At 38.9% G+C, this 17,704-nt stretch overlaps 1 protein-coding gene across 1 annotated transcript; it reads right to left on the bottom strand.

The window, feature by feature from the left end:
• Positions 1 to 1,451: 1,451 nt before the first annotated feature.
• Positions 1,452 to 11,167, bottom strand: LOC122655836 (NAC domain-containing protein 53-like). The gene is made up of 7 exons (XM_043850198.1): positions 10,763 to 11,167; positions 10,347 to 10,624; positions 9,990 to 10,214; positions 2,549 to 2,970; positions 2,419 to 2,491; positions 2,194 to 2,305; positions 1,452 to 1,950 (listed from the first exon to the last, which is right to left on the bottom strand). Exons 1-7 carry the CDS (start codon positions 10,929 to 10,931, stop codon positions 1,499 to 1,501), a joined length of 1,731 nt encoding a protein of 576 aa, XP_043706133.1. The 5' UTR covers positions 10,932 to 11,167; the 3' UTR covers positions 1,452 to 1,498.
• Positions 11,168 to 17,704: the final 6,537 nt, after the last annotated feature.

The raw sequence follows: 17,704 nt of genomic DNA, 5'->3' as shown, positions 1-17,704 counted from the left end.
ATTGTGGAAAACTTTCTCAAGCGCAAAGATCTTATGTCCAAGGGTCTCAAATTGCAGTGGGGACTGGGAATGGGCAAAATGTCTCTTATTACTGAGATCAACCATGGCTCAGATATGAGCCTGTTACAGATGCTCTCCCTCATCTGTCTCGCACTGCTTTCCCACTTTTATACAGGATCACTGTGGATAGAAATGCCAAGTAGCAGATCTCCATAAACAACATCACTGAGCACTCTCACTATAAAGCTTAATATGATGGACACGAGGGCATGGTCTTCATTGCACAATTGTATGTTTCCTGCAAGATCCTGTTTCAAGTTTAGGGGAGAAGAAAGACCGAACCCTTCCCTCTCTCCAAAAGTAGAAATGTCATGATCTACTCTTGATAGCAGTCTGGCTCTAGAGAGCCTCTAGGAAGATGGAGATCATTTGACAAGCAGGTGCTCACTTTGTATTGAAAGTAGGAGCTTCTGCTCCATCGAAGAGGTCTGCTCTCTTGTGGGAGAAACTTCTGCAGCCTCTAAAGAGTGAAGCAGCAAGAAAATGCATTTCGATGTGTACCCAAGAGGCAACTTCTTGGTCAGACCATGAAGAATGTGACAACCAGAAGTTGTTCGAGGATCATGTAAATCAACTATACCAAGTATCCCAGATAGCAGCCAGGCACCCCCACCCCAAAATAAAAAGAGAGGTATACTTGCATTTTTGAGTGAACCCAAGACATGATAGTGCAACCGTTATGAACAATAGTTATACCCATATTAATAGTCAACTGAACAGCAAGATCAACAATCAAATTGAAAAACAGTCTGATAAGTATGCAATGACATCACATTGAAAACAGATATTGGGGAAGGTCCTTCAAAATGTCTGATACTTTAATTGCAAATCAAACTTCAGATAGACTCATACTAGAAATGAATATCATCAAACTGAGAAGAACCAAAAGGCAGATCAACTGGTAAGTACATGTTTCTAAGGATCCTAATGGGCAGTTCTCAGTACAGTTGCAAATATGCATCATATGATAACTACCAGCTAGTCTAGAAGATGGAAGGCAAAAGTTATCCTTCACCAGAAAAGAAGAGAAGAATTCATTCTCAACTAGTGATGTGACCATATGATTGGACTTTGGGTTCATCATTAACCCTCAGACCTCATTGTTCATGGTCACAAATAACCTTATTGGGTTCAATCAAAGAATTTAGATCTCTATGATAGGGGGATTCTTCCTTCATCATGGGTGAAAGAAAACCCGGTCCAAAATGAAAAACCAAACACAGGCACACACTTGTGGTAATAAATCAACAATATAATTATGTACTATTTAGCACAGCCTGTCATAGCCTTCACCCTAGAACACTATTTTTTATGTTCAATATATATAATAAAATAATCCTGTTTCCAATGGCCCATACAGGTTTTTCTTTTTCTTTTCCTCTTTTAGATTATTTGTGAGTGTGTGGTTAGGAAAATGGTCCAACCTATTGAAAATCTATTACTTTGTACATATGCAGCATCCTATTTTGTAGCTCACTGAAAGAATCAGTACCCAGAAGAGGATCAGGTAGAATCCGCTCCGCACCATCATGGATCCTGCCTTACCTGAGAGTAGATTAGCCAGCGGTTCATAACCAACAGAGTGGCTGATCAGCTGTTCATTAGCCATCACATCACCCCTTGTCATGCCATAAGAAATGAGGAGACCCATATCTTCACCCTTGCACAGTGAAGAATCCTTTCCACTGCCTACGTATGTCATGTCTCTTATATGTATCACCCCAGCAGTAACATGGATTGATCTGGGAGAGAGCGCCGACAAGTTCTGCCCCAAAGCTACCTCTTTTGTTGGGAATTCTTCAGCAAATGCTGGAGGAGCAGGGATGGAACCCAGCATACGACTGACCCGTTTGACAAGGGTATTGTCCCAACCCTCCTCATATTGAACATCTGGACCATAAAAGGCAGAAAAACAAATGATCCCTATATGATGTAAAAATGTAGAAAAAGAGAGTATTTGTGTAATAGAAAAAGAGAATATTTTAATATACATGAGATAAAACCCTGAATAAGGAAATGAATCAGTAACTTGTTATATACAATGGCTACCCTCTTCCCCCATTGGATGCAAATATCAAGAACAAGTTCTGAGGGCAATCGCCCATTAGAACCTCGTTGAAATAAAACCTGTACCTGGTCCAAGCTTTGTATTATGTGATTTTTGCTTTGAAGAGGAAGCGATTTCGCTACCCAGTGATTTCGAGGGTTGTGCCATCACCAGTGGTTCTCCAGTTCCACTATTCACCTATTTGTAAAAGTAAACAATAAATGTAAATCTAATTTCTGAAGCAATAAATGAAAGAATTTCTTTTAATCAATGAACAAAAAGAATCTGAAAGCTTTGACAGTTTATCTTACCCCTTGGGTGAAGGCTGATGGGTCCAGGATGGGAGCTTCACTCTCTAAAATTTTAGAAGAATACAGTGGCCCAGATGCAAAGTCATTGTTGACAGCATCAAAGTTAATGTACTCATCTAGCATTTCCAAGTTAATGTACTCATCTAGCATTTCCAACCCTGACGGATCTGCCTCAACAGGTTCTTGGAGATCATTAATTTCTAGGAATGAACCATCATCAACTGGGAAATTATAAGGATCGGAGCTTTTCATTTCATCATTAACTGGGTTATCAGCAATATGATCGCCATCGATAGGATACAAAAGGTCATTCAATTCAACAAAATATTCATCTTTGAGTGGTAGGAGGTCCATCTGATATTGTTCTGGTAAGTCAAAGAACTTTTGTTCCTCGGACAGCTCTGGCAAATCATCTTTTCCAGCCCCACCATTAAGGGCCTTCTGATCATCTGTAAGGAACCCTTCAGCCTGCTCTAAGGGGTTGCAACCATCTTCATAATAAAATTTCAGCGAGAGAGGAACATTTTCAGACGGAGCACCCATGTCAATATTCTGAAACAAATAAAATTTCATGAGTTTAGGGAAATTGCAACAACCAGAAGAAAAACTGATATTATCTAGTCCAGACAAGAAGTAGAAGCAGTGTCTATGCAGAATCATATGAGGTGTACAGTCTGAAGAAGGTGACCAAATAACTGTAACCACTTGTAGGCACAGGGAAGTAAGCAGAATGGCAATGGTAGCACCTCAAAAAATGCATCCCAACAATTCAACATAGATTGAAACAGACCAAGGATTTCATCTCAATTGGTCAATATAATCAGTAACTCAATAACTTGAAAGTAAAGAAAATGCCAATCAACTGATCCACTCGCTGTAATGTAAGCTGTAACATTATAATCAAGAATAAGCAGATTCATAAAAACCTCTAGACTTGGAATAAATGCCCTAAATATATTCAACTATTAATTTAATCATATAGTCATAATCACGGTAAGATGCAGTGCATATATTAAGAATAGTCAGAAATATGAAAATTTAACACAGGCATGATATGCTCTGTTAACACGCAATCTAATAAGCAAACTCAACTCAGCCTTATCCCAACTAATTGGGGTAGGCTACATGGATCCTTTTTCTCCAAAAAGCTCTATTCAAAACCGTACTTGTTACTAGTTCTAAGTTATGCATGTCATTCCTCACCACTTCTACTAGAGTCATTATAGGCCTATCCCAGACTCTTTTAGCTCCTTCAATCTGAATCAAATCACCCCTCCATACTAAAGCATTCAAAGGCCTCCGTTGCACATGTGCATGCCCCCCTCAAACAACTTTCTTGCAACTTATCATGTATCGGAACTACTCCTAAATTAGCTCTAACTTGTTCAGTCCCTTATTTTAACTTTCCTATCTTTACCACTCATCCATCTCAACATTCTCATTTCAGCTACACTAAGTTTGTTTATATGTTGTTTCTTGACTGACCAATTCAGCTCCATACATCACTGTTGGTCATATAAGTGTATAACTGTTCTATAAAATTTTCTTTGAGTTTTAAAGGAATACGTCGATCAAAAACACTCCAAATGCACCCCTCCACTTCATCCACCCTATTTTAATTCTTTGTGCAACATCATCCTCTATTTCTCCTTCTTTATTGATGATTGAACCTAAGTACCTAAAATTTTCACTTCGTGGTACCTCCCTATCATCAATTTTCACCATCTCACTTTCAATCTTATTGTTATTAAAGTTATACACCATATATTCTATTTTTGTTCTACTTATCTTCAACTTTTTTTATTCCAAGGAGTCTCAGTAATTTCAACTTTGCATTTATCTCTGCGTTTGTTTCATCCACCATAACAATATCATCAGCAACAAGCATACACAAAGGGATTTGAGCTTGAATGTCCCTAGTCAACTCGTCTATGATTAGTGCAAACAAATATGGGCGTAAAGCTGATCCTTGATGTAATCTAATTGTAATTGGGAATTCACTATCCTCTACCCCACAGTTCTGACACTAGTCAATACACCATTATACATACCTTTAACTATGCCCACGTATTTCCTCAAAACACTTTTCTTTTCTAATAATTGCCAAATTAACTTTATAGTGACTCTATCATAAGCTTTTTCTAAGTCAATAAAGACCATATTGGGATCCTTCTTATATTCCATAAGCTTTTTCTAAGTCAATAAAGAGCATATTGGGATCCTTCTTATATTCCTTAAATCTTTCCATTGAGTCTCCTAAGCAAATACATAGTTTCTGTGGTTAATCTTCTTGGCATAAAACTAAATTGGTTATCCGAAAAATTAGTTTCTTGTCTCACACAAGTTTACTCCCATGATTTCATAGTATGGCTCATAAGTTTTATTCTTCTAAAGTTATTACAGCTTTGAATATTACCATTATTTTTACAAATTGAAACCTCAATGCTTCTCCTCCATCAACTGGCATTTTTCTTGTGCTCATAATTTTATAAAACAACTTAATTAACCAAGTTATTCCACAAATTCCTAAGCTCTTCTACACCTCTATTGGAATACCATCTGGACCCATTGCTTTACTACACCCTAATTTTTCATATATATCTAAGATTTGTGGTTTCTTGATGGTTATTACAACCTTCTAAAACGCTTTAACTTGTATTGTTTTCAGTGGGAAAATATCATGGACACCCCCTGTAAGTATATTGAATATCACAGACACCCCAAACATTGTCAAAATATCAACCTTCCCCCCGATGTTAAGCACAGTTAGCACCCAAAGTTGAAATGTCCATTTTACCCACTTAGTTATTTAAATAAAAAACACTCATTCCATCTTCTTCCCTAAACGGCTCAAGAACTCGTCCAATAACCCTTTAATGTAGCTCTAAATAGGAGAAGGATCCTATTAGAGGCCAAGCAACAGGATCTCAAAGGGGGCTGCTGGCTCGAATGGGCAGAATTAAGGTTTTTAGGCCAATTTCTAGGGTTAAGCTTGGGGGAATGGGGTAATTCTTATATGGTTTTAATGGGCAGGTTTTAGGGAGTCTAATAATGTAGGTTTGGATAATGTTAAACTAAAAAAATAAATTTCAGAAAATTAGGGTTAGGGTTTCGGGTTTTAGAATCTAGGTCAAAATCATGGTTTTTAATGGGAGTTTAGGGCTAGGGTTGGGATCGAATTTTCCAGGTAGGGAAGGGAAGGTTCGATCCAAATATGAGAGGTTTTTGATGGCTGGAAGTACTGATTCTGGAATTTTAGGGTTTTGGGGAATTAATGAATTATGGGGAATCTAGGGTTTGAATGATAATGAGAGGCAGAACTTAAGGTCGAGTGTGAGGAGTGAGGAGAAGGGACTGTGGCTAAATTTTGGATGAAAACTAATGAAGGATGAAGGCTGGACAGGTTTAAGACTAACTAGGGTTTATAGAAATTCAAATAAAATAAAGGGGATCAATTTGGGGGGGGGGGGGGGGAGGGGGGAATTTATAGGGGTGTCAAAGGGCCGGGCTAGCACTAAACCCTAACCCAACCCTAAGAGCCTTAACCTAAACCCAAGCCCAGCCCGGCCCAGCCAGGGCCAAGCATACCCTCAACCCAGCCCGACCCTGGTAGGGTTTTCCAAGCCTGGCCCCGGCCCTGTTGGCCTAGAATATCTTTGCCTATGAGCTTGTGGAAATAACAAAGTCCACTCGGTCTACCCACTTAACAAAGCCCAAGCTATAAGAAAACATAAATTTTCAAAAACAGGCTGTTACTAGACTCGAACCTTCGACCAATTGGTCATGGTAGAAGAATTTTAACCGTTGTACCAAGAGGCTCTCTTTGTATATTTTTTAAATATATAATACAGGGTCGGGCTGGCCCTACCAGGGTCGAGGCCTCAACCCAAACCCGACCCGGCCTTGCCAGGGCCAATAAAAACTAAACCCAGCCCGGCCCTATATTAAACACAGGCCCGGCCCGGCCCTGTTCGGGCTCAGGGCGGGTTCGGATTAGCCGGGTTCTTTTGACACCCCTAGGGAATTAGAGGATTAGGAGAAGATGAATGGGGATGGATGGGGTTTCAAATTTACTTGCAGTTGCAGCAAGTCTTCAATGGAGCCAGCCAGCTATGTGATAGAAGGATAAAACCACCTTCCAGCTGAACAAGATCCCCCCAGCCACCACGGCGTAAGGAGTCAATTGGATTCCACCAATCCCTTTCCACCTTGAAATCCACAAGGATGCACACACTCACAAGGAGCAAAGGAGCAGCAGCAATGGCAGCCAAGTTAACACGATTTTTTTGTTTAATAAACTGTGGGGGAGCCTCCACAATATTCTATTATTTAAAGTATGGCCTTGGGTCAAATCCTACCACAAATTAACCTCTTCCTTGATAAATCGTGGAAGGGAAGGAATTAAAACTAAAGCTAATAACTTAAAACAGTAAATTGACCTATCTACCCCTAATAGCTTAAATTAAAAGACACTTAGCTAAATAACTTAAATTGACCCAATTGAACCAATTGGATGCAACCAATTTTGAACCAGCTCAATTTAAAAACAGAAAAGTATGGAAAATGCTAACAAAGCAATCCTAATCTAAGGCTCCCTAAGTAAGCCCTAATGTCAGGACTTCTTCTTCTTCCTACTTGGTGCTGCATCACCCTTAGTCTCAGTATCGCTTGTGGTTAAAGCTCTAACATCCAATCCCTTTCAGAGAGAGGAGCGCATTTCCAACTGTAGAAGAAGGTGGGAGCAACAATCCATTTCTGGATAGCTCTTTTGTACAGTTCTTCTTCTCTTTTTTTCTTTCTCATTATTTTTGACACTAGATCTCTGAAAGAGTTATCTAATCTTAGTTTTGAAGATAATGACAGAGAAAGAGAGAGAGCAGCCCATACTGCATGATCTGTCTTTGTCTTTATGATTGGAGTTTTCGCAATTCTTCATCTGTCAATTTTCAAATATGTCGGCCAATCTAGTCAATTTTGTCGTCCACTCTCTCTATTACAGATCTCTAAATACAATCCCTAAATTTAAAATTAACAAATTGCAAAAGTGAATCCCATTTAACAAAATTGAGTTGAAATAATTTAAAATTAACATATTATGAAAGTAGCTTTCATGAATTTCTGTCTTTCTCCGATATTTATTTCCTCTGTTCTCACTTTCCCTTACTTCCACCCGCTAGAATTTTGGATCCAAAACGAAGTAAGGTCTGCTGCAACAACAAAATGAAAGCTGATTTGGTAGCTCAGAAGTTATTCTGTGGAGCTCTTATCAGTCTTCTTGCTTTGAATTGCTTCGCAACATTCATGCCCTCTGAATCAGCCAAGTTCGTGAGTTCTGAAGTTATATACTATGCAGAGAAATTCCGATTTCTTTCCTTCTTTAACTGAACTTATATCTATATACTTGTTTAGTTAAAAAAAAATTTTTCCCTCAATTTATTGTTCAAATTTGAAACAGTGGAAGTTCTGGGAAAGATTGTGAAGCGATTGGGAAAGAAAGATTGGGATTTTAGTATGGATCCTTGCAGTGGAAAAGGAAATTGGAGTGATCCTCAACCAAAGGGGGGATCCAAAAACTTCGTCAACTGCAACTGCTCTTTCAACAACAACTCCACCTGCCATGTCGTAAGCATGTATTTCCCTAATCCCCCTCTCCTCTCTTTCTTTTCTTTGCCTCACTTCTTAAGCCTCTGCAACTCTGCAACATCAAGCAAGCAAGCAAGCATTATTCTCTCTCTCAGTGTCTCACTATTCATCTGAGACTCAGAGCTTCCGTTTCATACAAGGTTGAAGGAGCAGGGTGGGGGAGGAATTGCAGGAAAGGGGTTTCAAGAGGAGAAAGAAGAAGAAGAAGAAGAAGCCCCCTTCCCTGTTCTTGCTTCTTCCGCTGTCAGATCGAAGACAATGAAGAGAATGATTTGTATTTGGAGTTTTACCCTTAAGGGTATTATGGCCTTATGGGAAGTTCACCCTGTGGTAAGGGTAATTTCATCATTATAAAAGAGTTAACAGTGACTTAACTGCACAGACCTAACGGAGTGGACTAAGTTGAAATAAAGTCATAAAGTAAGGGGTGTCTGATATTTTGAAACTGTTTGGGGTGTCCGTGATATTTGATATACTTACAGGGGGTGTCCATGAAATTTTCCTGTTTTCATTTAGTAAGTTGTAGAAATAGTTTTTTAGTTTTTCCATCTCTCTTTAATATTCTCATCACTTATTGTTACTTTATCATCTTCACTTTTACTGCATCTAAATATCTAATATGGTTGAAATCTAAAATCTCTACACTTCTTTTCCCTCATTTTCGCTAGTTTATAGATATCTTTTTCCCCTTCCTTTGTGCTCAAATTGTTATAGAAGTGATGCAGAAAAAAAAAAAAACTGATCATTCAGTGGCAAGAAAAAAATAAAGTGAAAAAACAAAACGAGAACGTCAATCCATAATGACTTAGAGATTGGATAAATATTCACGAAGGGAAATTAAAATTGACAAAGAAATACTTTATGGTGCTATTTTAGCTAGCAAAGAATGCAGATAAATTCGGTACAAAAGGAAATATGAATCCCTAAGCACAAGATCAAGCTGTACTAAGAGGCAGCGATTAATGCTCAAAAGTGAAAAATCAAAGCCATACGGGCATATTTTAAAATTTAAAAAAAAAAAGTGCCTATTTCAATGTCCAATATGGGTGCAGGGTGCCTAATAAAGCAAAACTTTGATGCTCAATGAATTAGAAAATCTTAGAGCATCTAGAAACCCTTCATTCATCCAGTTCATTCTTCAGCATTGCATTACATAAATTAATAAGTAGTTACATACATTGAGTGATACGACTCAAACTCCACATCCTAAACCTATTCCCAATTGTTTTCCTGAAGCAGCCATTTCACTGGTCAATTTCTTCAAATCATCCCTTGACAATTAGAATAAAACTCTTAACACAGTAACATCACTCTATCCAACTCTGAGAATATTTATAAGTCCAGAGTAATCGTAATATCATCTGCACCTTATAAACGGAACTGACCTAACCATTCCAAGCCCCCATACTCGTACTCTAGACAGGAAATCCAACCTTGACTTGTTCATGTCGATTGGAATTCCATATCCTAAACTGACTTCCAAATTCCAATTAGTCTCCTGAAGCATCCAGTTTGCTAATCAATTTCTTTATTTCAATAGAGTAAGATCAGTGTCTGGCCCTGACGGTCAAGAGTAATTGTAAAATCGTTTGCATATTAGCATCCCCTCCCCCCCCCCCCCCAAAACTCCCCACAAAACTAAAGGTGGGTGTTGGGGGAACAGTAAATCACACTCAAAGAAGAGTTTGCCAACAATAATTATGCAAAGTGTGCAGCTGAAATAACGATTTAGGGCAGAGATTCTACTGCGGGTAAGGGCTTTCTCAAAATAAACTACAGGCTTGTATTTATAACTTAAAAGTTATCCCATGCTAAATGATAAACCCTCAGAGCATCGACCCATTTATCGGCAATTTGGAGAAGCAATCAATGAAACCAAACGTTCCCTCATTTAACAAAAAATTAGAATAAGTAAAGAAAGCAAATACCTGCTCGAGGTAGGGCTGAAGATATCCTTCATCCCCAATATGAGAAGGGGCGGTATCACCGATGTTACCCTTTGGAACCAATATATCCACAACATTCTCATCCAAAACATTCTCATCCCAAACATTCTCATCCCATTCCTCCTCGATTAACGGCGCTCCATACTGCTCTCCATTCTTAGGTCCCGCACCGCTTTTCCGGAAAATTCTACACAGCACATAGGCATCCTGCCCCGCCAAATTAAAAAATAGAAACAAAGAGTCCAATCAGTTTGCATTTCCAATCAAACATCAGAGAAAGCAAGAACACAACCCCAACCAAATTGCACATAATTTGCCACAATTGCACTACTGCCATACCTGCGCGATGCCCGCTTTCTCTAACCCTTCGTCGACAAGCCTGTATTCATGCATGACCCAATTAGTCCGCTCGCCATGCGGTGCACGTCCAATGTGGAAGACGAGGGTTTTCTTCATCCCGACGGTCCGATTGTTCCGTCGGACCGTCCGGTCCTTCCCCGTCGTCTTCCAGTAACCCTGCTCCGTAGCACGATTAGTTCTCGACCCGTTTCCATACTTCTTATCTAGAACACCAAAGAAATACCACTCTTGGTCTCTGCTCTTCAGCCTCGACTTACCTAGATAATCCAAAATCAATCCATCAGCGACGTTTTAGGGTTAACAACAACCCCCCCCCCTCCATTTCAAAAAACAGGAAAAATGATAATCCGAAAGGATATATAATTGTGAAATGGAAAATAAAACCATTGACTGACCTGGAAGATCCCATGGCTCGGATTTGTAAAGATCAACTTCCGAGATCGCGTCGATACGAAAGGATTTTCCGCAGACCTTACGCTTAAGGTAGAAACTAACGAGTTCTTCGTCAGTTGGGTGGAATCGGAAACCTGGAGCAAGTGCTGCTACTGCTGCTTCACCTCCCATGATGGATTATCTGATGCGATGATTTGGGGAGAGTCTATAGATTTGCGAAATTGGGAGAGATTAACAAAGAGAGCGAAAGCGAAAGCGTCAGAGAAGGAGAGAAAGAGGATTCAGCTTCACTCGATGTCGGAAGGTTATAACAAACCTAGCATCATACCCAACATCTTCGATCTAATTCAGAGATTTGCTTCAAAGAGAAAAAGAAAAACCATGACTGCTAGACTCTGATCTCCAGTTTTTATTTCTCCTTTTTAGTTTTTACTCTTCTCTTCACTAACGTTGACCATTTGAAGCGTTTGCAAGATAACGTTGACTATGGAGCACATAAAACGAAAAACTCTAATTTTTTTTTTCGGTTAAGAAATTTTTTAGCCTTCGGATTGGTATCAAAATGTTCAGTGCAATATACAGTTGAATACAGGCGACAAACTTAATCTAATCCAACGGCATTTAAATGCTCCACTACGTGACGAACATTATATTTTAATCGAACCCTTTTCTTTCATGGATATCAAGATAAGCCCCCAAATACGAATTCTTTATGTTCTTTGACCCATACAAATTTTTGACCGTCTAAACAGTAGGCCTTGTACAATAGGTCCCGTTTTCCTTCCGTCACCCCCAACTCCTGAAGGTTGAAGACCATACTGCTTGCTTAGTAGTACAGGCATCACGTCAGACTATTCCTTTATATTTAAACGGATTCCGTTAATATCTTATCGGTTTTTTTTGACAGATTCGAATAGTTTTTGGATAATAGTTTTTTGATAGTGATTTTTTGAATATAGATTCTTCTAAATAGATATAAACATGAATTTTCAATTATCATTGACAACTTTATCGTTTTTCTGAACGTTACCAAGCGCACTCTTAGTCTTTGTATTTCTCACATAGATATGTGATTCTATGTATCACATTGCATAAAATAATATATATAAATCAATAAAAAATATAAAAAAAGAATCACATTATCTTAAGTAATAAAATTATGAAAATAAGATAACAAAATTCAATAATGTAACTTAAAAGGATAGACGGACACAGAGATATATATTTTAGATATTTTATTACTGTCGGATTACTAAACGAATCGGATAATAATCGGTTGGATAGGGGGATTATTATATTTGTATCCAATTAGTTTCGGACGGATTCGAATTCTCCTAAACGGATACGAACAATGTTCTAGAGAGTCCAAAGTAGGATAATAATTCGATTTTTTGGCATTTTTTAATGATACTTACCGATTTTGACTGATCCAAATCGGTTTCGCCCTTGACCAATCCCGAGACTGAGTCCGATATTTTGAACGTTGCTCTAGAGAGTCCAAAGTAGGATGCAAATAGAGAGTCCCTAAGAAAGATAAGCCTCTTTCAGTGATATCTCATCGATCCAAGCCATCCTTGATGTCTTTCGGAACTTTACAGGTCACAAAGTTAATTTTAACAGGAGCGAGATTTTCTTTAGTAAGAATATTAAGCTTGAGCTCAGGACTCAGGTCTGTAATCATTTGAAAATCAAAGAAATGTCTCTCAACTCTTTCCATCCGGGGCTCCTTTGCTCGGTCTTCAGAATAAGACCAATTGCCTCTCTAGAGCCTTAACTTCCCAGAGTAAGCTTTACTTGTTAAATCTGTCTTAAGCTCCATCCCTACGTATTTCATGTCTTACTTTCTTTTTCTTCAAAGTTTTTGTGCCAAACTTGATAGTAGTAATGTTCAATTCTGGCAAGGTGTTCCAAAGGAAAGAAGAATTTGTCCCTAATAGAGTGGAAAGAAGGTTGCAAGCCCAAAATGCATGATGGGCTTGGGTATAGATTGAATTCAATCCATAATATCACCATCTTAACCAGATTAGGATCTCGATTGATATCTAACCCATCCTCTTTGTGGGTGAGAGTCTGAAAGCTTTTTACCAAAAAAAAAAAAAAAACATGAGTCCTGAAGGCTAAATATATACTTTCTCAATAATTGCATCTTAGATTCTAGTTTCAAGTTTTTTTGAAAGGAAAAATTATCACATCAATTTGCCTGCCCGTCAATTTCCTCAATTTGCTCCCTAAATGGCTAAATGTCTATATTGATGTGGGTGGAGCTCATCATAACCAAGTCTTTATTAAAGTTTCTAATCTGAACCTATGATGATTTTTTGACCTGTCATCATTCCAAAAAAGGAATCTTTCCACAAAAATAGCTGTAAATTTCTTTTATCATTGTATGAGGCCTCTACTTCCTCTTCAGGTAGGATTAGGAACTCTGTTTGGCCCTACCTTTGGAAGTGTAATACCCATCAAAAATTCAAAGTTTTATTAGGATGCTTGTTAAAAAAAGGGCCTCTGCACCAGATCAAAATTTGAAAAGATTTCTTCCCCTTGAGGATCTCTGCCCTTTTTTGCAATAAGAAATCCGAAATAAAATGACATTTACTTCTCTCTTGTAACTTTTTAAAGAGAATCTGAGCAGCATGCCTATTGGGGTTGCGAACTGATTATCTCCAAGGAGGAACTATAATTGAAATGTTAATCAACTTCTTTAGTTATACTGATTAATGTATATTGGTGTGTGATGGTAGCTTTGATACACCAACTTGTAAGGCTAGCTGGGTAGCTCTTTTCTTTGTATATGATCATTGTATTTATACTTTCCTAAGTTCAAGTTATGCGAGGAGCACACAGGAATCCAAAGTCAGAGGTGTTCTTGAAAGGATACAACAGGCAAGATGGTTAGGGCTCACTTCCATCATCATGTGAACTTATTGCAAAGAGATAGTCACGTTTTTAAAGTTGGGTAAAGGTCATTTGGCCATGGGGAATTTTCTCTTTTTTGTTGGACGTTCGTGATATAATGGATCTTTTTATCTCATGTATTGTTGAGAAGAACAAAATAATGGTTTATTTGGTGGATCAATTAACTAGGGTAGATAGAATTGCATCTCTTATGAACTATGTTTATTCTGATTTCTTTTTGTCCTACTCTGATGAAATTAGTTTTTCTATAAAAAAAAAGTTTGTGGGAGATACATGATTGGATGGAAAAATAGATGAGTTTGAATAGAGTTTGTCTTGTTGTAACTTACTTTATCCATGTAACAATGAAATGTGATGTTTCCAAAAATCAGAAGATACATTTGAGTTAGTCTTTTTTTTTTTTTTCTTATGTTTTTTAAATCTAAAATGTCTAGTCACACGCTCAAAGTTGGGAGAGAGCATAATAATATCTAGAGTATTGATATGTACACATGCATGGACATACATGTGTGCCAATACAAAAAGGAGTATTCAATTGAATTGGACTATGAATTTTGATACATGGCTATCTAGACCATGTCCTCTTCATTCCATGGTCGGAATGGACATATCACCGGTCCATGCAACAAATAGATACTTTATGAAATTAGAAAAATAACAAACCTTTGTGACAATAATAATGTCACAAAAACCCCCGATTAAAGTTATCTTAAGGTATCATCACAAACATAATATTTGAAAGGGTCTTTCTAGGAGTCACCATACTAGTGAAGTATAACACTTCACTATTTGCCACTTGGTAGTACATGAATTAGTCCATGTGATAGAGGACCTATGGGTGTCAATTGGTCCGGTTCCTTAACGGTTCCAACCCTAAGGGGTCAGGACCAAAACTGGACCAATAAGCTAATCGATTCCAAACTTGAGATCCAGGACCATTAACTAATGGGTGGGTCGGTTTCAGTTCCTACATGGTTCCAAGCAGTTCAAATATTTTTAAAAAAATTCCCCTAACACATGCTACATATATTTAATAATATTGTGATAAGACACTAATTTCAATCACATTAGATATGCTTCATTTTTTTTTCTCTCAAATCACAAAATTAGTCCATAATACCTCTTATTTGTATTAATTAATAAGTAAGAACATCACCACCCTTGTAAGTTAGGATTATTTTAAAGTATGTTCTTAAGTTAGTATTCTCAAATGGACCTTTAAATGTACAGCCAAATCTTTGGTGCAAATGTAAAATAGTATATGAAACAAGTGGTACCAGCTAAAATTGAAACACAAAAAAATAAAGGGTTTGACCTTACCTCTCAAGACCTTGAGTCTTAAGAATTATATAATATATAAGGTTGTGATGTAAATTTGTTCCGATTATACCGGTTCCAACGGTTCCTAATCGGTAGAACTGGAATTGCACCAATAACTTAGCGGTAGATTCAGAACCAGATCAATAAACTATTGGGTGGGTCCGTTCCGATTCCTAGCGGATTGATTCTGGTCCAAAATCGACACCCTTAAGAGGACCCCACATACATCTCTATGACTAAATTTTAGTTCCAAGTATTGAGGATATTACAATCTTTCTCTCCCTCTTGCGATTTGGGATTTTCCAACTATGGAAACCGTATTGATGGTTGCTTAAGAAATCCTCACATGTGATATCAAATCCATCAAGGAATGGCAACTTCCTTATTGGCTGAGTTTCTTTCTTAGCTATTTCCATTTTCATTGTAATCTCTCCTTATTCTCTTACCTTGTAAACGCCAACACATGTACTCTTTATATATTCTCTTCATTGAAGCGAATCAATCAATGCAAACCATTCTAATTCCTCAGCTCTAACATGGTATCCAGAGCACATTCAGCTCCACCGAGCATCTTCTAGACCTAGGCGATATTTTTTTTCCCTCTCCATGGCTGAGGAATCCGCCTCCTCTTTGGCTTCTCCTGCTATCGCGTCTCCCTCTACTGGAGGCCCTACTCCCATGTCATTTCTTCCCAATGCCCACCACCATATTTCCTTGAAGTTAACTTCTAAAAATTACCTGTTCTAGCTAATTCAGATTGAGCCGTTCTTTGATGGTCAAGGTCTTTTTGGCCATGTCGATGGCTCCACACCGTGCCCTGTTGCTGCGGATGACACTTCTCTTTGGCGTCGACAAGACTCTCTTATTCGCAGCTTCCTTATTGCTTCCCTCTCTAAGGAAGTTTTTCCATTGGTTGTTGGAAAGAAGACAAGCCACGCTATCTGGTAGACTCTCTCCACTGCATTCTCTGCCCCGTCTGAGAGTCGCATCAGATTATTACATATGGCTCTTCTAGATCTTAACCAGAAAACTGATGAAAGTGTCTCTGCCTTTTTACAGCGCGCACAGTCTATATCTGCTAAGCTCAAGGCTGTCGGCGAAAATATTCGACCAAGCACCTTCAATATGCATATTTTTCGTGGTTTAAAGCCTGAGTTCTAAGCCATGGTTTCCTCTTTGCTTACCTACACCGATGCTATTGAGTATGATGATTTGCACGCCATGTTACATAGCCATGAATTTCTTCATGGTACTTCACTGACCAAGCTTACTCTCACGGACCAGCCTGCTTCTGCCCCCTCTCCTTCTGCAAACACTGTTTAGTGCAGCAACCATCCCACCGATGGGCCTCATACCTCAACTAGGGGTGGGCGTGGGGGTCGTGGGCGTGGAGGCTGTGGTTGTGGTGACTTCTATAGTCAGTTTCAAGAACGTTTTTGGTGTCATATCTACTGATGGACGAACCATAGCACTAATAGGTGCTACTATCGCCAGCAACCTAATACCGCAAATGGGTGTTTCGCATCAAATGCAAAGCTGATGGTAGTTTAGAGCGTTACAAAGCGTGCCTTGTTGCCAAGGGATTCCATCAATAGCATGACCTTGATTACAGTGAGACTTTCAGCCCTGTGGTCAAACCCACTACTATTCGCAGTGTTCTCTCTATTGCGGTTTCCCAAGGTTGGTTTATCCGCCAGTTGGATGTTCACAATGCTTTCCTCCACGGCCAGTTGCAAGAGGAAGTCTATATGACACAACCCCCGAGTTTGTTGACTTGATTCACCCAGATCATGTTTGTAAGATGCATCGCTCTCTTAACGGCCTTAAGGAAGCCCCTCAGGCTTGGTTCCATCGTCTTTCGGAGTTTCTCATTCATTTGGGCTTTCGTGGTTCTTGCACGGATACGTCTCTTTTTATTCGCCACCATGGATCACATGTTAGCAATATTTTGGTTTATGTTGATGACATACTTGTTACCAGGATTAGTCTTATGTGGCAACTCTTCTTCAACAGTTGTCAGGGGAATTCTCTATTAAGGATCTTGGTGATTTGCATTTCTTTATGGGTATTGAGGATTTAAAGCATCCCAAAGGCATCCTTCTTTCTCAGTCTCGTTACATCAAGGATTTACTTCATCGGGTCGCCATGACTGACTACAAATCTGTTAGTACTCCAATGGCGACCACTACAAAGCCTACTGATCAAGGGGGTGCTCCAATGCCAAATCCGACTGAGTATCGTTCCATTGTGGGTGCTCTCCAATATGTCATGCTGACGTCTCTTTTGCTGTTAATAATGCCTGTCAGTTCATGCATGCGCCCACCATTGACCACTGGCAACTGGTCAAGCGCATTCTTCGTTATCTGAAAGGCACTCACACCCATGGTTTGTTGTTTGAGCGTTCTTCCTCATAGTCATTGCAAGCTTTCTCTGATGCGGACTGGGCTGGTGATTCAAGTGATCGAAAATCAACGAGCGGCTTTGCTATTTTTCTTGGGCCGAATCTTGTGTCTTGGACTTCACGAAAGTAGTGCATCATTGTACGCTCTTCCACTGAGGCTGAGTACAAGGCTCTTGCCGATGCCTTTGCTGAGTTAATTTGGATAGAATCACCCTTTTTGGAATTGGGTTTCCCACTTTCTGGTCCCCCGATACTGTGGTGCGATAACATCGGGGTCACATATCTCTCCGCCAATCCGGTCTTCCAT

Source organism: Telopea speciosissima, chromosome 3 (genome assembly GCF_018873765.1).
Source record: "Telopea speciosissima isolate NSW1024214 ecotype Mountain lineage chromosome 3, Tspe_v1, whole genome shotgun sequence".
NCBI classification, from domain to species: Eukaryota; Viridiplantae; Streptophyta; class Magnoliopsida; order Proteales; family Proteaceae; genus Telopea; species Telopea speciosissima.
Note: the sequence above shows the minus strand (reverse complement) of the source record. Positions and strands in the feature narration are given on the sequence as shown.